Source organism: Tubulanus polymorphus, chromosome 3 (assembly GCF_964204645.1).
Source record: "Tubulanus polymorphus chromosome 3, tnTubPoly1.2, whole genome shotgun sequence".
NCBI classification, from domain to species: domain Eukaryota; kingdom Metazoa; phylum Nemertea; class Palaeonemertea; order Tubulaniformes; family Tubulanidae; genus Tubulanus; species Tubulanus polymorphus.
In genome coordinates this window covers 5,126,888-5,146,512 of record NC_134027.1, presented here as the reverse complement: position 1 = coordinate 5,146,512, position 19,625 = coordinate 5,126,888, and the positions used below count along the sequence as shown (strand labels likewise).

General features: G+C 37.9%; 3 protein-coding genes across 6 annotated transcripts; 1 reads left to right on the top strand and 2 right to left on the bottom strand.

Annotated features, from left to right (window-relative positions):
- The first annotated feature begins 3,842 nt into the window (after window positions 1-3,842).
- LOC141901442 (chondroadherin-like protein) lies at window positions 3,843-7,312 on the top strand. Of its 2 annotated transcripts, XM_074788668.1 has the most exons (3): window positions 3,843-3,978; window positions 4,117-4,595; window positions 4,943-5,006. In XM_074788668.1, the coding sequence occupies exons 1-3, from the start codon at window positions 3,971-3,973 to the stop codon at window positions 4,948-4,950; spliced, it is 495 nt and encodes a 164-aa protein (XP_074644769.1). In that variant the 5' UTR covers window positions 3,843-3,970; the 3' UTR covers window positions 4,951-5,006. The 2 variants fall into 2 exon arrangements, with proteins under 2 accessions (XP_074644769.1, XP_074644768.1); XM_074788667.1 differs by having other exon boundaries at window positions 4,117-7,312.
- Window positions 7,313-8,599: 1,287 nt separating this feature from the next.
- Window positions 8,600-16,957, bottom strand: LOC141901546 (uncharacterized). Of its 3 annotated transcripts, XM_074788858.1 has the most exons (17): window positions 16,839-16,957; window positions 15,424-16,476; window positions 14,183-14,242; window positions 13,824-14,102; window positions 13,258-13,345; window positions 12,747-13,188; window positions 12,584-12,663; window positions 12,377-12,461; window positions 11,921-12,068; window positions 11,703-11,840; window positions 11,403-11,556; window positions 11,202-11,316; window positions 10,864-11,102; window positions 9,459-10,543; window positions 8,973-9,055; window positions 8,733-8,805; window positions 8,600-8,623 (listed from the first exon to the last, which is right to left on the bottom strand). In XM_074788858.1, the coding sequence occupies exons 1-14, from the start codon at window positions 16,934-16,936 to the stop codon at window positions 10,340-10,342; spliced, it is 3,183 nt and encodes a 1,060-aa protein (XP_074644959.1). In that variant the 5' UTR covers window positions 16,937-16,957; the 3' UTR covers window positions 8,600-8,623; window positions 8,733-8,805; window positions 8,973-9,055; window positions 9,459-10,339. The 3 variants fall into 3 exon arrangements, with proteins under 3 accessions (XP_074644959.1, XP_074644957.1, XP_074644958.1); XM_074788856.1 differs by lacking the exon at window positions 8,600-8,623 and having other exon boundaries at window positions 8,641-8,805; XM_074788857.1 differs by lacking the exon at window positions 8,600-8,623 and having other exon boundaries at window positions 8,641-8,805; window positions 9,552-10,543.
- A 1,171-nt stretch (window positions 16,958-18,128) lies between these two features.
- LOC141901221 (uncharacterized) lies at window positions 18,129-18,865 on the bottom strand. Its single transcript, XM_074788330.1, has 3 exons — window positions 18,862-18,865; window positions 18,486-18,752; window positions 18,129-18,412 (listed from the first exon to the last, which is right to left on the bottom strand). The coding sequence occupies exons 2-3, from the start codon at window positions 18,730-18,732 to the stop codon at window positions 18,129-18,131; spliced, it is 531 nt and encodes a 176-aa protein (XP_074644431.1). The 5' UTR covers window positions 18,733-18,752; window positions 18,862-18,865.
- Between the last annotated feature and the right edge of the window lie 760 nt (window positions 18,866-19,625).

The following is a 19,625-nucleotide window of genomic DNA, read 5'->3' as shown; positions in this document are numbered from 1 at the left end:
AGAATATTTTGATTGTCTTTTTCCTTGAATGCATAAGGAAAGAATACATTTGTAGATGTCCCAAAAGTCAAGAAATTTATGCGATTTATGCAAAATTGATTGTATTTGTGGTTGGAACGTGTGCATCAATATGTTTTATCAAAAAAAAGTAATTGAAGTGTGTTTCTATTTTAGTTTATTGTATGTATGTATTAAGATATTATACACCCATGTTTTAAGGGCTTGTTACTCACAAGATGTCAAGAAATATTGATAATACTCAAGATACATAAGAAAATCTTTTTGATCATAAAATCATCAACATTTTATTGATTTGTTGACATATCACTAAGTAAACAATTTCCTAATACTTTGTCTCCATTGTTGGCGTGATTGTCTGTGAAGTGATGTTTTACAAAATGGATCTTGTTATAATTATGAAGTTTTTCTCTTTTTGTATGTTATCCTATTAGTAAAAGTTTACCGTTAAATGGAAGACATACAATGTGTATGTATGTTTACGTAACATGTGCACCATCTAACCAACACAATTTCTTCATTTTTATTGCACCTGAATAGAAACAAAAGCCATACAAGTTTGCCTGTAATCTTTCAAAGTTGTAGATTGTAGGTTGATAAAAGCAGTAACATATATGTCATGTAGCCAACCTAAAAAGGATTTATTTGAAAAAATTTCAAGATTTCAAGTGATTTAAATGAACATTCCGTCAATGGTAACAATAACATATCAAAATATCAGTCACATTTTCTGGACTCATAGATCGATAATATTGTTTTTAGTAATCCGATTCCTATACATATTATGTGTCTACCCTAAACTAATGCAAGCATGGATTTGTAATATCTGTTGTCTGAAGACTAAATCTGGTAACTTTTCTTGTCGTTGTTATCCTTCTGGTACTGAGTAGCATTCAATTCTTCTGTGGAATATACAGTTGGCATATGCATTATACATGTATAACTAATTAAGAATCTATATATTGAGCATTGGTTTACAGTTGGAGGAATGAATTAACAGAATGAAATTCCTCCAAGGTTGACATACGGTACAGCTTTTCCAGAAATCTCTATACAACAATTTATATAGCTTGTGTATCCCTATGCCACATCAGTATACATATGTAACTTGCTTCGAGTATTATACAGGTTCTAAAATCTCTTATCATGCTCTTATTATCGGTACTATATATGTAACAGTGTTATGCACATTTCCAATAGGAGTGGGGACAATTAAAACAGAAATGCACTTAAGTTAATATTGTTATATAATGTCATGTACTGATATTATTATCAAATATACTGAACATTCAGATAAATCTGTAGTGATGTTCGTCAGTTTTTTCCTGTATAAAGTGACCATTTTTACACTTTCACAATCTTTGTTGTAATTGTAAAGTTTACGGTGAATCATACCTCACTGTATGAAAATTCAAATATATTATTCTGAAATAAATTTATTAAGTTTCTTCGGTTTAATTCTCATTCAAATAGCTGAATAAGGTAGAACTTCAGGAACGACTGGAGAGACGAAATGAAATTGAAATTGAAATGAAATGAAATTTATTTACACTCATCACCTCAACGAGAGGTATACAGAGGGACATCAAGAAGTATTTACAATTGTATAACATAACGTAAAATATAGAATAATCAATAAAATTTGACAGAGAAAAAAGGAACACAACAGCTGTACACAGAATACATGTTATATACACTATACAAAGAAAAATGAAGTTGTTATGTACAGCTACTTATATATTTACAATGGACCTGAAGGCTGAATGGTAAAGAAGTGGGTTTCTAGATCCTTAAATGACGACGAGGGTTGATAAGTTTCACAATCGTTTTACAAAAAATTCCTAATCTAGATTTGTTGTTACACCTACTTAATAGGGTTCCAAATTTAGATAAGTTTAAAAGAGATGGGGCCGTTCCAAACTAGTTGTCTATACTCGTCTAAAATTGAACATTCTGCAAATATATGATACTCGTCGAAGATAGTGATATTATGACATAAAGAGCAAGAACGAAGGCAATCGGGTAAATCAAAAAGTCTGCAGTTAATTGAATCCATACAGAGATTTGATGTTCTGAAAAAACAAATAGGAAGAGCTAAATCGGCTGGCAAGTTTAGATACGTTTCAAAACAAAATTCTTTTTTGGCAAGTTTATAAAAGCAACACCTTTTATCATGATGCAGTTCGTTCCAAAAGTAATTAATGTACGCAGTTTTGAGGACACTTTGAACAGTTCTTTTAATAAAACTTTCCGATACATTTAGTTGATTGAACGCGTGAAGGAGGTTGCATTGGGAAATAATACCTTTAACTTTTAAAAACCACGGTGATTGTAAATACCCTTTCTCAGTAAGTTCAGCTAAAATCATATAAAAAATAACATTCCATTTGTTCTTCGTAATTTCGTTTTTCATTTTAGCCCAATAACAAACCATACGACAGTGGATAGACACTGACACCGGGAGCTCACCGACTTCACCTAATACCATAACTGATGGAGTAGAATTTTTCATCTTTAATAGATATTTGTAAAATTTGGTTTGCACTGCATCAATCTCATCTAAGTCTTCAAACCCCCAGACTTCACATCCGTACGTCATAACTGGCACGACCAAACAATTGAATAAGTGTATAAGTGTTGGGACAGACAAACTTAGTTTTCTACCTTGCCGTAACAAAGAAAACATCGCTTTCCTTCCTTTGTTTGCCGCCCACTTAATATGGGCTTTGAAACTACCGTTTGAAGAAAAAAGTACACCCAAGTAACAATATTCGGGCACGTATCAACTGTCTGATTACATAATTTAAATAAAGGTTCTGGGTTTCTCTTTCTTCCGCGACTGAATACCATAATGTTGCATTTCTTGACATTTATTGATAGTTTAAAATCAATACAATATGAGACATGGCATCGAGACCTAATTGTAGTTGCTCTTTCGAATCCGCTAATATAATGGTGTCATCAGCATACAGGAGTAGAAACATTTTGATTTTCTGACCCAACCCCCGCACAAACTCTGAGGTAGATAGTAAGTGTAAGTTATCTAATCCTAGAAAACCGTGGTCTTGCAAATATTTCTCAAGATCTTGTAAGAAGATTGCAAAGAGGAAAGGGGAGAGGTTCTCGCCTTGACGAACGCCTGATTCACATGAGAATTTCGCCGAGAACCCGTTTTTTGTTTTGACACAGGATTCGGCTAAAGAATACATGTTCCTAATAATTCTAATAATTTTGCCATCTATCCCGTTATTAAGTAATTTACGCCATAGGGCTGCTCGCCATACATTGTCGAATGCTTTAGAATAATCCACAAAACACGCATAAAAACTTTGCCCTTTGCTTAGATATATGTCGATCAGGCTTCTGAGGGCAAATAGATGATCTACGGTTGAAAATTTCTTTCGGAAGGCCGCTTGGTTTACCCCTAGGAGATCAAGTTCATCGGAAAAACTGTTCAGACGATTATTCAGAACTAGTGTAAAAAGTTTGCCTAAACATGATAAAATTGTGATGCCGCGGTAATTACTTGGGTCACCTTGGTCGCCTTTGCCTTTATACAAAGGAATGATATAACCCTGAACCCATGCTGACGGAACTACTCCAGAATCTAGAATGATATTAAATATTCTTACATATATCCTCATCATGTCATCGTTCGAGTTTTTGATGTGTTCATTCAGAATACCATCAAAGCCAGGGGCTTTGTTATTCTTCAATGACTTAATTGCTAGTCGAATCTCTTCCTCTGTAATTGGACAGTTTCTTCTGACAGTTTCGCCATCTATCGGGTGCAAGTGCTATAACTATCCATTGCGTTACAAACGTGGGAATCCCCATTACCAAGTATCCGCCGGAATAGCGAGATGATATAAGCTGTGGTGGAAATATCTGATCGTGAAACTACAGACAGCTTACTGGCTAGTCCTTTTTGGCACTAGGGACTTGCAGGCATATGAGAAGGTAACGATGGCGATATCTTGTAGTTACCATAAACTCAATATACGTAGTTCAATGCTGCTAGACTCTGTACACTGCTGTATTTCCTACATCGAAATATCTTAAGGAATGTTTTTTTTTTGTTTTCTCTTCGCAATAAAGGGAGATGATGACTTTTTTGTTACTGAGGTTACTCCTCATCACTTTGGTGGGAATATGGATCGCTGGTGCACAATCATGTCCACAGAAATGTCAGTGCAGGAAGTCGTTGACTATCGTAGACTGCCGAAACAGAGGATTGGTGAATATACCGAGCCAATTTCCAAGCAATGTCATAGAAATTACGCTTGATAAAAATGCATTTGGCATGATACCAGCAAAAGCTTTCGTGAGTGCTCCAAATTTGCAGAGGCTCAGTATGAAATCATGTAGCATCGATAGTATAGATCCTGCTGCCTTTACTGATCTGAAAAATCTTTCGTTGCTTTCAATGACTGGTAATCTGTTGAAGTCAACTGATTATGATACGATAATTTGTGACCAACTTCCTCAGCTGAAAACTCTTTTGATGGGACAGAATCGAATGACAGAAATCCCTAATTTAATGAAGTGTAAAAATTTGATGAAGTTAGGTTTGGAAGGTAACAGACTTACTCGGTTAAATTTTCCTCAAGGGTTCGAGCAACTTAAGAAACTGTCAACACTTGTGTTAAGTAATAATAAAATCGATGTTTTGCATAGGAATGATTTAGAAGGCTTAGGTACAGTCAGGGTATTTGATTTATCTCGTGCAAGGGTTAAGTCTGTTGAGAAAGGGGCATTTTCCCAACTCAGCAGTCTAAAGTCATTAAAATTGCCTTATAATTTGTTTAATGTAACTGTCTTAAAGACAATATTATCAGACATAGCCAATTTGCCATTGGTATCATTAAATTTGGGTGGGCTCAGTCTTGGAAAGTTTACAACAGTTCCTTTTGATTTGTTTCAGTCATTTGAGGAGACACCTTTGACAACATTAATCTTTTCACATACTCCACTGGTTGCACTGCCGGAATCATTTTTCCGTCCAATTCCTCGGCTTACGGTTTTGCAGTTAGTTAAGTGTCAAATTCGCAATATTGCCCAAAACACATTCAAACCATTATCAAAGTTGCACACCTTAAGTCTTGGCTGGAATTCACTGACAACAATTCCCATCTACCTACCCAGTACTTTGAATTGGCTGTCCTTGGCAGGAAACCAAATAACAAAGATTGAAAACCAACTTTTTGATCAACTGAAATCACTGAAAAATTTATTTTTAGAAAAAAATGTCATCTTAAAAATATACCAGAATGCATTTGCTGGATTAGAACACTTAGAAATTTTAGATTTAGCAGACAATAAAATTGATGGAGCTGCTATTCTAACATTCAGCCCACTACGTAGATTGAAGAAATTGATTTTGAAAGACAACTCATTAAGATTTCCAACTAATAAATTATTTGAAAAACTTCAATCATTGGAATTCTTGGACCTTTCATCAAATAAGTGCCCACACATCCCAGCTGGCTCTTTTAGTAATCTTAATCGTCTTGTAACATTGAATCTTGAACATAATGATTTAGGGGAGTCATTGTCATCGGACACTGGTGGTGGGATATTTACCGGTCTTCGTTCATTAAAAAAATTGCAACTAGCTGATAATAATATAGTGGTTATAAATAACAATTTGTTTTCTGGTATGCCAAATATTACAGAAATTCAACTCCAGTTAAATTATATAACACATTGGGGAGATGCTGCATTTCACAAGAACGCGCAACTTCAAACCCTAGATTTATCACACAATTCGATATCTATATTCAATGGGTCATCCATGCATGATTTAAACAACACTCTGGACACGTTGGACCTAACAAACAATCCTTTTGCTTGTACTTGTGACCTGGTTTGGTTCAGGAATTGGTTGAACACGAGTAAAATCCATTTCCTCAATTTGCCGAAATACACTTGCAAATCTCCGCCGAAATTTAATGGCAAAAGACTACTGGATTTTGACCCGAATTCAATCAACTGTTCAAGTAACCTGATACAGATTGTAACGAGCTCAGTAGCCGGTGGGGTCTTGATCATAGTAATTCTTATGTTCACTTCCTATCGATACAGGTGGTTTATCAAGTTACGATTTTATCGTATTAAAAGAAAACTACATGTTTCAGCTGAATATGAACCCATAATAGGTCAAGACTTATGTTGGACAGCTTTTATTTCTTATTGTCATAAGTCCGAACGTGACACAACTTGGATTGAGGAAACTTTGCTACCGCACTTTGACAAAGGTCCACGCATTCGTGAAAGTGGTGATAGCGATACAACATACAACGGCAAATATGATTTATGTTTTGGCAAACGAGATTTTACAGAAGGGGGACCCGTTACTAAAAGTATTACCACCCATGTTAATTGTAGTCCAAGGGGTATTGTTATTCTGACCAAGGACTATCTTAAGAGTGCTCGCTGTGAAATGGAGTTATATTTCCTGGTTGATGAATCGATTGAACGCGATTTCAGTATAGTTATTGTAACATTGGAGCCACTAACAGCGAATGATATTCCTAAGTCACTGCAGCGCTCCTTCGAAAAGGGTGATCATTTAGAGTGGAATGATCAAGATCGAGACCAACAAGGGGTCTTCCTAACTAGAATGGAAAATAAGTTAGGTAGTCGAGTACCTCTCCGGGACAGCCAAATAACCTAAACCGTATAAACCTTGCATTTTCTGAATTCTGTAATATTCTCTTTTGTTAGAGGCCGTCCTTAAAAGACATCCACGCTGTAGGGGGGGTTAGATTTTTTACTTTTGTGGACAAGGGGGAGGGAGGGGGGTCCTCTGATATGGATGTCCATTTATGGATGTCCATCTTGAAAGGGACATCGTTCACTAGTTGTTGTGGATAAAAGTAAATAAATCACCTATGACTAGTTACCAGAACTTTATAAGTTTATGCCAGGTTAAGGGAATAAATGTAAATACGTAAAGATTTTTCATGCTGCATCAAATCTTTATCGAGTGTGAAACTTAAGGTCCACTGTCCGTCGGACAAGGGGGAGGGGTGTCAAGCTGATATGGATTTTATGTGGACATAGGGGTCGGGGGTCGGATTTTCCATACTTTTGTGTGGTCTTCTATGGACAGCCCTGTGTATTATACATGTACTAGTATCGTTTGATTCTTGTAAATGAGTCACTTCTCAAAAGCTTTAAATATACTTTTCTTTTATATAAAGATACCGGTAGTTTTCTGTTCGTTAAATGCGTTTAACTTCTCAAATATGAATTTGCATGTTCACGTAAGCTTCATGATGTATTTATTATATGTACTCAGTTTTCTTTTGTCAAAAAAGAGAGTTTGTCAATTTTGTTGTTGTTGTTAATGCTTGAAGCACCGATACGTCACTGCCCGTGGAAACCAAATTGGTTTTAAATCCGTTAAATTTTTTCGATTCATTGCCCGTTAATTTTGTAGATTCTTAAGGTTTTTAAGGCAAATGCTGCTGCTGCCGTTGTTTAATTCAAGGCTAAAAAATGCATCAGGAATTATGCACTTTTGGTGCGGAAAAAGTGGCAATTTTTCAGCCTTATAGTGAATACCACCCGCAGTAACTAAATGAAATTGAATTATTTCAAATCATAACAAACCACGGACCCTAAGACCCGTACACTTAATCTGTGTGGCCACTTGGCCCTTCAAAGTTTTGATTAACTAAGAGAATCATTTCATCAAATAAAGCATAAGCGTCTGATGATGAATTTCGGCCCGCCGCAGTAAAATAGCGAAGTCAGATCTCGACTGTCTAGTGCTGCCCCTATATATTACTATAGCGGTGAAAACGTTAACTAATATGATACTCGTTTACCGATACTACTATGAATAGTTTATTTCTGAAATAATATAAAATCCTTATAAATTGATGATAATCGAGTAAGAGAGTTTTGATTAAAAAAAAATAGGTTGTTATTGTCTAAAAAATATGGATGTATCATTTGAAATTAAGGACAGATTCGTAGTATTATAATTCAATTAGCGCCGCAATATATATTAGTTCACAGAAATTCCGCTATCGTTAGTCATAGAGGCAGCACTGAACGGTGATCTTACTTGTGGCATGCGAGGAATGCAGATATTTTTCTTAGCCACGTTTTAATCGTCATTCAACACTTAATCGTTTTAAATAAATAATTCTATCAACGTAAAGACTTTATTTAAGGGAAAATAGATCTTAAGCCATCTCGTCTCTGCGAATAACGTAATTAATGTGCCAATTCTTCTAGACATGCTAGAGAAGTTTGCACTTGCCCGGTTTGGATATTAAGACACCAATAAATCTAACTAGTCATTCGTGTGCTAGGACATGTTGATTGCCAATGTTAATGCACTGACCAAACAGTATCACAAGAACGAGCTGTGACAAAACATCTCACTAACAGCTTTTCAGTCAAATATTAGCACTTCAGGACAAAATGTGAAAAGTAAGCACAAAGATACGCAATAGAAAAAATGGAGTCCCTACAGCATCATAGTGTGGATGTATGTTGATTGACCATCCTTAAAATTCCCCAAACCAAGCGCAAATAAACTAGACGAAATAAAATACATGTACACTGTAATTTCTTCTTTATTCTGAAACTACAATGGATGTAGTGTGTTATAACATAACGTGGATATAAATTTTCTGGGACTCTGTAATATGAATAAAATATACGGTTTAAATCTGTACATCAGATGTTCGGGATACCTTCTGATCAGCTTGAATATCAGTTGTCCATTTTAAACGACAGTAATTCCTCTGCATATGAGAGCCAAGAACCCTGCAAAAATGAGTGATATTTCCTAGATATTGAAATGCACAATTTCACTCATAACCAAAATTAAGAATGTAAAATAAGATGGATATGTTAAGTCTGTATCTTTTCTAAAATTATCAAGAAAACATTTGAACAATTATATGTCAAATGTCTGAACTATTATATTATACCCTTAGTTGTCTCGCTGTTATTCAGATCAACTCGATTCTATGCATATGCATAACTGCGCTGCTAGAAAGTAGGCTCCCAAGTTCTGAGATTTTTGGTAAACATGGAAAAAAGAAAAATGAAAGATTACATAGTACAATGAATTCAGCAAGTAATGTTGCAAAGGAAATTGGAGAGATCTGAGGTGCGTTGCTGGTTTTCTGTTTTTAATGTAGTTCTTCCATCCTTACAAACCTTTATCAGCTCCTAAAACAGCATAACACTGTGACTGTGTTAGGTTATCCTAGCGTTTAAATTCTCAGAGTCAAATTCAAGATTTCGGTCAAAGAGTACAATGTACTACTGTTAATGTCACACATATTAAATAGAACCTCGAAGTAAGTTGTACCAACCCAACTGGACCAGCATACGAGCAGAAATCACAAGGTAAAAAATAAAATGGATTAAAATAGTATTTAGATGCAGCTCCACATTTCAAATGCAAGTACCTGAATGCATTGTGTCCAGAGGGATTGGACAACATCCTGCAATAACAATTTATCATCGATTTTGTAATGATAAAACCTTCTCTAGAGTATTACCAAATGTTCAGCCATGAATGAAACGAGCAACGCACACAGCGACTGGTAGATAGATGACCAGGTCTGCAACCTGTGCAAAAAGAAACCAAAACAAAACATAAATCACATTTCTTCAATGTACATTACACGCACACACACACAATCATTAAATTTTACAATGGATTTTATTCCCTGATTATACTGGTATTACACTGGTATTTTACAAACACAGAAACGAAAATGTATCGAAATTCGGAAAAAAAGAAATTACCGGTACGGTACCGGTACATTAATTGAACTAATGACTACCCTTTAAGACCTATATCTACGCATTAGCCATTAATAGTCAAATACATGTTTTCAGCTACTTAAAAAGATACAATGTTATTTAAAATACAAATGAATTCATAAATGTATATGTACAAACAAAACCATACTCAATCACCCCTTGGAGTTTAAGAAGCTCTTCTAGTCAATTGTGAAAGTCTGGAATGTTCTTCAGAACAGTCGAGTATGACTATTGTTTTAACATTTCGTAAGCACAATTATTGTCTATATCTATATATAATTTATTCACACATAATTGCATTTCTACAATCCCAACAGGCCAGTCAGTCCTCAAAATAAAATAAGTGAACAAGGATTTTGAAAAATGCTGCCTTACTTATTTCCCACAGGATCACTATCTAGGAGAAAACTACCCAAATTATGAATACACCGTATCATAAAATGCCCCGTGCATGAATGTGTTTTGATTAATATTCAATCAAAGTCCTGTTATATCTTACTACATACAATAAACAAGTTTACTATATACGATCCTGAATGAATGGATGAGACAATGCTTGACTGATAGTAATTCGTTTAGCCGCATCAAGCATGAGAATTTTCTCCAGGAAATCCTTCAGTTGATGAACTTTACGTAGTTGGTCCTCTGGTAAACGTTGAAAGCCAACCAAATCCGATAATAAATCCTTGCTAGGATTGATCGAACTCAAAGTCGTCACCTTGTCCTGCAAAAGATCTCAAGTTGTAGCATTTCATACCAACAATAAACACTTTCGATGCCAGCATGTTCCTTTCTAGTCGCTACTAGGAGTTATCTCGTAGGTGGCTATAGAGCTAAACTAGTATTAAGTCTGTGTCATTCCAATCAAACATTGAATACCAAACAGTGAATACAAGAGTTCAGCTACGAGATAACTCATAACTACGAAATAACTAATGATGGCAGAACCGGAAAAACGAGATGTATCGTACTTAGCAGCAAATGTGTTAAAATGGCTTGGAATTGAAGCAAGCACCGACAAGACAACTATCACGAACAACTTACCCTGTGAGTAACTTTATCGACTTCATGATAAAGAAAGTTGTAGTTATTATCGAAGTGGCGCTCTTTCAGCATACCTTTACGTATGATTTTATTTGGAATCTTGCCTTTGACATCCATGAAAAGCTTCAGCATCTCGTTGTTTGTTCGCCCGGGGAACATGATCTTACCGGTGTATAGTTCATAGATCGTGGCGCCAACTGACCACATATCAATGTTGTAATCATATGCCATACCCAGTACTGTAACATACGAGCATTTATAAGGAAATAGGAATGAGAGTCGATGATCAATACAACAGTCTTTCCAAAAAGGTGAACAGCCAGTTATTCAACACATACTTATTTCAGGTGCTCTGTAAAATCGACTGACTAAATATGGAGTTATATCGCATTCTGAAATGTGTGACGCTGAGCCGAAATCGCAAAGCTTTAAAACCAACTTCGATTCATTTACCTGAAAAGAAATATCATTCATTTCAGACAATCTAGAGGAAATTAAACAAGGATATTAGTCAAACTGTGCTTGTACGCCGTACTTACTAGAATGTTATCCGGCTTAATATCAGCATGCAGTAAACTACACTTTTTCAACAGTTTTAATGCCAGAAACAATTGTTGAGCATAAGATCGTACAGCTTTTATGTGAAGTCCCACATCTTTACCATACTTTTTCAGCACTTCTCGCAGATTCATACTGCAAAATAAGAGAACAAATTCAATGCCAATGAGAGATATGAAATTTCATTACACATCAAATCATCAATCATTATTGACTAATAGTTTTAGGTACTTGAGTAACAAGATTAGCTCTTTTCTACCAGTAAAACTGTTTAAACTGACCTTAACGGTTCAAACACGAGACACAGATGATTTTTGTGAAAGAAATTCCGGAACAGACGTAACGTGTGAAATCTGTCATCTGCATCGGCATCATTGAGCTTCTTTAAGAATTCAAGTTCTTTGAGACCTGTTTTGTGCCTGCAAAAAAACCCAGTACATATCAACATGAGAATATCTGACATCGATAACTATTATCACGCGAGTGTATATATACGTACATAAGTTCATTGTTCCTGATAATTTTTATGGCAACTTCAGCGTTGCCTCGAGCTGCGTCCCGTGCACGAACTACATTACTGAACATACCCTGTCCTGTATAACCATAGACAGAATAACGCTTGTCGAGAGTTTCACCAATACGCACTCCTTTAATGAATAAATATACACACACATAGACAACATCTATACCGGTACTAGTACATCATAACTGTTAACACGCTTCTGCCATGTTTCTTCCTAGTTGCTCCTACAAGTAATCTCGTAATTGGCTACAGAGCTAGCATTCACACATAATTGCATTTCTACAATCTAAATGAAGCAGAGTTTGTTTGCATGGCCAGCCAATCAGGAACTCTCTCATTCCAATTACCAAGTGCAAAAATCACAATAAGGATAAGCTACACCATAACTTGTAGTGGCAATGATGGCAGAATGGATCATGTTAAAAGACTTACTGTAATATCCTTCTGCATCATCCCAGTTATCCAACAAAGCAGGATTTTCCTTCAAGCCAGAAACATGGTTAATCCCGCTAGGACTCTACAAATATGGGAAAACAATTTCAACAATTTGACAATTCAATAAAATTAGGATTATGCGTACACGTTCAATGAAGAGCTTTGAGTTTCTATAAAGATATTGTGGATGTATGTATAACTTACGCTTTTATCAACGTTATCAATGCAATCGTTCTCAGCGAACATATCAAATGCGCTATTCCTGGGACCCGATTTCTGAGCATCTATAAATACAGAACACACCAATAACAATCTCCGCCATATCGTTCATCCTAACTATCGATATATCAGCTACAACTATACTCACCGTCGGCTAAAGTTTCACGTTTTGAGTTGATCGAGTCCATGAAGTCGTATGTTTCTTCTTTTGATATATCGAGAGTCTTAAGATCATCGTCATCTGAAGTCGACGGCGATGATAATGGACTTTGTCGTAATTTTTCACTACTAGCAGCAGCCGAACTGCTACTACTACTGCTGCTACTACTACTACTGTCTGAATCACTACTACTCGAACTAGAATGAGATCGTTTGCGACGTTGCTGGTTGATCTTTTCTTGTCGGCGTTTCTTCTTCTTTGTCACTTTTACGCCGGATGATCGAGCCTTCTTTTCTTCTACCGGACTATCTTCTTGTATCTCGTCTTTATTCAGACGTTCGGCTTTTACTTCTGCCATTATTTCTTCAGCAACCATTTCTGGAGGTTTCTCATCAGGTGAATCAGGTCTCTGTTGATCGGCTTGCATTTTCTGAAATTAATGTTATTCCGTTTATAAAAAGGATTCATCAACAGAGAATTTTAGTACTCGAGTTCTTACCTGTAATAACGCAGCTCTTTCTAGTCTTCTTCGTTCAATAAGTACATCTTCATCTTCCTCATCATCTGGCTCAATATCTATATCATAGCTGCATGGCAAAAAAATATAAGAAAAACCTAGAAGATAGATGTAATGTGGGCTCAGGAATATCTGAGATTTGAATCGGGCAATCGAGCTCCTCCCGAGTGAAGCATCCAGGCTTGCCCATTGTCCTTCCCTCTTATATTCAAAATCCACCATATGTATTTATCAGAATGTGTTTGTTTCATCCTCCCCTGATAGGGATTTGAACCTGAAAGCATCGCTAGACTCAGCCACAGCAAAAACCCTGCCACACTAGACCAGATGCACAGTTCAAGAAAATTGCAGCGCGAATCAGATTGCCTGTTGTATACCGGTAATCACCGCTACAAATTCCATTTAAGCATGTAGCTACGCACTTGGGCAAGTCAGATAGGGCATTGTACCGTCACGAGTTTCGATGCCATCAGGTTCGAATCCCCGTCGATATATAAAGATATTGTCATCATTAGAGATTTAAGTGAGAAAAACTCAGTCTTACGTACTCTTCATCTGATTCCGCTTTTTTCATGCCTTCCGATAAACTGCCGGCGAATTTGTCAGTCGGAGGAGTACGACTTTTTCTACGTCGTCGATCTCGCGAATAACTGCGTCTGCGATAATCACCCCTCATCGGACGATCGATTGATCGACTGCGCCGGTTTCTAAACGACGAACCGCGCGAATGTGAATTATCCCGACCGCGGTTATTATCACCGATTCTGAGGTCGTCGTACCGCGACCTCGATAGTGAATCTCTCGACTGACTAGGTAAACGCGATTCCCTGAAAATACACATTCATTTAAATTATGAACGACACCAATTTTAACTCAACTGAATAGCAAATACAACTTCGATAATTACCAACTCGATCTGTTGTTTGGCGACCGTTCTCTTCTCGGCGGAGAATGATGATCCCGATCCCTTAAAAAAATAGACAAATATGGTTTTACTAAAAAAAACAATTGAGTTAAACCTTATGCCTATAATGTTGTCAGTATCCCGGCAAGATATCACTGACTCTATGATAAAATACACATATCTTTTATACTTTAAAATCCAATTTTGTAACTATTAATTCTCCACTTAACATTCTTTACATCTATTTCTTCTATTAATACTCATTTTATGTACATGTCACTATGATAAATATATAAATCAGAGATGCTAGGGCCAAAGTACCAAAATTCCGGAATTTAGAACGGGGGTCAGAAAAATTCTCCCCCAGGAAAAATTTTGCGTTTTTGCATCACCGGAGATGCAGTATCACGATCGGCATCTTTCATCTGAAAATACGACGGCAGGCATTCGTTGTGCTTCACATCCCTCGCTGCCTTCTTATGCCGCGCGCTATCCGGGTGACGAAGAATATCTTTTTTCCCGCCACTACCGTATTTGACCTGGTCTTTACAAACGACGCAGTACGCCACGCCAGCTAAGTCTAACTTACGAATGTAGTTCGATAAGTAGTCCCCGTTACTGTCCTTACACTCTAGCCAGTGCCAGTTAAATTTATTTTTTATACCGCTGTCAATTGCCTTTATATCGGCCGACTCCCGACTGACAATCTTTCCGTGCGTGCTCATTTTGCAGACCGTCCCGCTTGACAGCTGCAGGCAAAAAGAAAGTTACAAAGCTGCGTGCCTCAGGACATAGCACGCGCATGGTTATAATTAAGATGATATTTATTAAATATCATCTTAATTATTACCACGTGCATCTTCACATTGTTGGCCGTCAGCGGGACGATGTACAACGGCGCGTAAAGATAATTGGAAATGGCGTCACAACAGTGGCGCTCCACCTACGCACGCACAGATACCACCACAAGCACACATATATACATTGTAGCAGAACATCCTCGGAAACGGAGACCAAGATAAAATAACACAGAAGCGACGACGAGTACAAGCAAACGAATGCTTTTACGGTCCGTGCCATTACTGGTCGCCGCGAGGAATTCTCACCAAATTTCCGGAATTGACATCGGCGATCCTAAATTTCCGGAATTCCGGATATTTCCGGAAAACTAGCATCTCTGATAAATCAATATGAGGCGCATCTTCCAAGTAATCTAATGAAGAATGAACCGTGTAAACACTCACCTAGCACGAGAGTCTCGGTCTCTCGGTTTTCTGTGATAAGGGGAAGGCGATCGTCGACTGTTACTTTTCTCGCGAGAATCTCGATATTCGTGCGATTTTCTGTCGCCGTACTGCCGAACGTTTTCTTTATCAGTTCGTTCACTGTTACGACTATACTCGGCCGCAACGTCGGGCGGAGTTAAATTCCGGTGCGGTTTCGACGACAGCGGCGGCGGAGGTGATTTCTCTCGTTCGCGCAGCTGTCGACGTTGACTCGAGTTTTTCTCCTTCAAACTCTTCTTACCGCCGTGATCTTTGTCGCGTTTGACCGACACGGACGATTTGACCATTTCGCGACCGGACGACTTGGACGTGGAGGGATGTCTGTCTACGATCATCGTTTCTTGTTTAACGTATTCGACTTCGTCCTGTTCGTCATCGGAAACAATTACAATCTCTTGTTGCGGTTCGGTTGACTTTTCAGGCGGCGGTGACTGATCTAGTTTCTGTAAGCGGGAAACTGGCTGCGACGGTGGTTGTATTTTCTTCTCATTCATCGCGACAAACAGCCGTTGTATTTCGTTATCGTCTCGGTGTCGACGTTCTTCTTCTTGGCGTTTCCGACTGTCTTCGTGGCGCTTGCGTTCGATGAATTCTCGATATTTCTTTTCGAGTTTCTCCGACAGATGGGAATCGTGATCGACTTCGCCTTCTTCTTCTTCGGTGTCCGTGCCGTAGCCTTGCGCGATCAGCGACATCGCATTAACGCCGTCATCATTACCGTTACCCACCGTACCATTTTCGCTATCTTTTCGTATCATAAAACGTTCGTTTGTACGATAGTCGTCTTCGGTCGGAATTGAAATCGGAGCAATCGGTTTTTGTTCATCTCCCGATGAATCTGCGATACTGTTTTCATCGCGTTTATGGTGTTTATGTTTGCGTTTTTTATGACGGTGTCGACTGCTTTTGTGTTTTTCACTCGCATCATTCTTGTGCTTTTTACGCTTATGCTTGTGTTTCTTGTCTTTATGACGTCGCTTTTTCAAACTCGATTCATCACTGGAAGATTCGCTGAAAATTCGAGAACAAGAAAAAACATAAATTTAGGCAGCCAAGAATATACAACTATGTCTACATACTACAGACTACATGCTCTTCCAGTCCACCACCACACACTACTGTAACTATGTGCTATGCAGTTAGTTAGTTACCTCATCGTTGGTGGTAACTTTCAAAATTGGATGGGCTGGAGTATATATTTATATATAAGTTACTGACTAACTACGTGCAGGAAGTTGGAAGCGAACTGAAGAAGTGAGTAGACATAAAATTGATTGAATTTGAGTTGAATAATACGGCCTCCTGTCGTGTCATTCAATTAGCTCATAGATTTCTTAAAATATTTCACAAATGTAAAATAGAAGTTTAGATACCTAATGGCATATCCAGTTAATAATACGTCACCAATTTTCGCTGGATTAAAAGGATTAATTTCACGGCCATCTAACTCAGCACCTTCGACGGAAGCCATTTGCAATTTTTTGTACGAGGCCGATTGGTTGAGTTCGAGTCCCAAAATCAGTGCAACGGACCGGACTAAGGCCCGGTCATTTGCTCGTATTGCGCGGTCGAGAGTTTGGCGACTTACGACGGGGAGTTACAAACCATCTACGTGTACTATATAGATAGACTATATACAAAGATCATGCTTTTTATATCTGGTGCTAGATATTCTGGGTTCATATCAGTCAATTAGGGGCCTACCGTTTGTATAAAAAATAATCTAATGCAGACAGAGATTGATTTTATGATCATTTATTCGAGTAACAGAAATGGAAACTCCAACACACGTATAGTGTAACAATCAACAAAACCTTTAAAATTGTTTTTAGTTCTGATGGCAAATTCCAAGTAATCATTTTGTCATTACGAACACCATATTAGGTAGTGTATTTGTATATCATGTATCCGATCCAAGTAATGTTAAGAACGAACCCCGTTATTATACAGAACCTGCTAAGCATGAGAACTGCTTTTGACAAAGATGCTGCATTGACATCACTATTTCGAATTGCAGATTTTGTGAGTATAGCACATATCAACGCAATGATTCCAGGGAAACAGCAACACAGACAAGCTAAAACGGCCATATCAACGTGTGGTTCGATAGTCGGATCGGAAAACTTTGTCGCCGGGTGCTGTCCACTAGTTGAAATTGTAAAAACGATGGCTTGATCACTGGTTTGCTCGTAGTACGCATGATTTTGGAACGCTGTTGCCGGTTGTTGTTCTGTAGATTTTAGTGAAAGAAAGCAGCCAAATTAACAGATAAGGACCAAGCAAAGATTTAACTAATCGGCTTTATAGCGCCGTGGACACTGAGTTGAATATTTACCCTCTCCCCCGTTAACCTGGTCTGGTGTGCATTGTCCTTCGTCAACAAGTCGCCTTTCCATACTGATGTTCATCCAGTCTTTCTACCGATATTGTATATAAATCTACTACCTTGATATAAACTAAATCTAAAAATATCGACGACCTGATATGATTGATAACAATGTTTTAAACCTACTGGTACTAAATATCTAATCAAAAAGAGCCGTTTACCCAGACCCAAGTTAATTTTCAAGTATCATTGAATTGTTGAATTACCCACACGTACAGGAGACGCTGTACTTATTAATAACGCCTCTTGAATTATTTGCAAGATTAAGAAATTTCGTTTACGCAGAAGGCGTTTGGTTGACGATGTAGACATCTGTATTCGCGCGTATTCGTGGTTGTCCGCAGTTTTTACAGAGGGTGTGGGAGTTAAATGTAGTGCACCGATACTGGTGGATTCCGGCAAATGATTCGATAGCGAAGAGTAAACAGTCGGCAGTCTGTGCGCAGATAAAAGCGCATCCTTTCCCTGACACAACCATTTTCGTCGAGATGTACGCTTTCTCATTTGACGGTGTGGATGCGTGTTTGAATTTCTTGTATTTCCGACCAATGGAACGTTTATCTACAAAAAGAAAATTACGAAACATTGCATATCAGTAGATTCGGACAGGTGGATAAAATTGGTATGATGTTACCTTCGGAGCATTGCCAATCAGCGTAAACCCAAGACGCTTCTTCTAAAGTATATTGTTCAGGTTTGGTCCAGCGACTATGTCGGCTCAGGAGACATCTTTTCACCTTTTTAACCTCGTATTCAAAAGATCTACACGTGAAATCAGTTTCATGTTCGCAAAACCTTTTGCAATCGTCGAAGGAAGCAAACCATTTTACTCGATCGTTGTTGTCGTCAAGACCTCGGGCAGGGATTATCGACCACACCATCGTACCCGAACAATGACGCGCTAAATAGATATACCAGATATTTTGGAACTAATAGAATAGGAAATTTTATTGGAATAGGAAGATTTTAATGAAAGCTACAAATAATCTCAGTCGCTGGTGTATACTCACCATCCAATGATTCAATTAGAGGGACATATACCCCAATAACAGTTAATATAATCACGCTTAACATCGCACGCTTTCACTTTAAACCGCAGGATTTTCGCTTACATTCCAAAAAAGGATTTGATTAATTTTGAGTTCCATGTGATTTCCTTTGGTACACTTTGGTTCACTTATTAAATAAGCTTGGTGTTCCACTGACCCTACAGAAATCGGAACCACAATCAATGACTCGCATCTGTGTCGGGTCCCAGTATACAAATGGCATCGTTACTTCAGGTGTAAATTCCGCATATTGTGAGGTATCGTGTTTATTAGATCAACAAAGTAGGAAGACTTTTACATGAGTGATGAATATTTCATTAGGCCAGAAGACTATAATGCATTGTGCTAAGACGACACAACGGTAACAATCACTCCACGCCATCCAAACATTAGTCCGGCTAAGGAAACAGGTTGAATGATTAAAGAAAATTCTCGTCATCCCTACGCTATAGGGATGACGAATGTTCTTTAATGATACGCCGGGCGCGACTCGGACTATCTTGTCCGCTTCGGGCTTGTTCCTCGAACCTCGATTAGACTGCCGGCAGCATGGATGACAAACAGGTTTTATTTTCCATAAAGACAGTCACCCTTGCAGGTGGAAATCAAAATATGCTCTGTAGCCTGTATGCTTTGACTGACCAATGCCGTAGTACAAATCTTCGACGGCGGTGCCGCTGCACAGCGATGGTCCGGTTCCCATTCAGTGCGCGTATTGTCCGAGT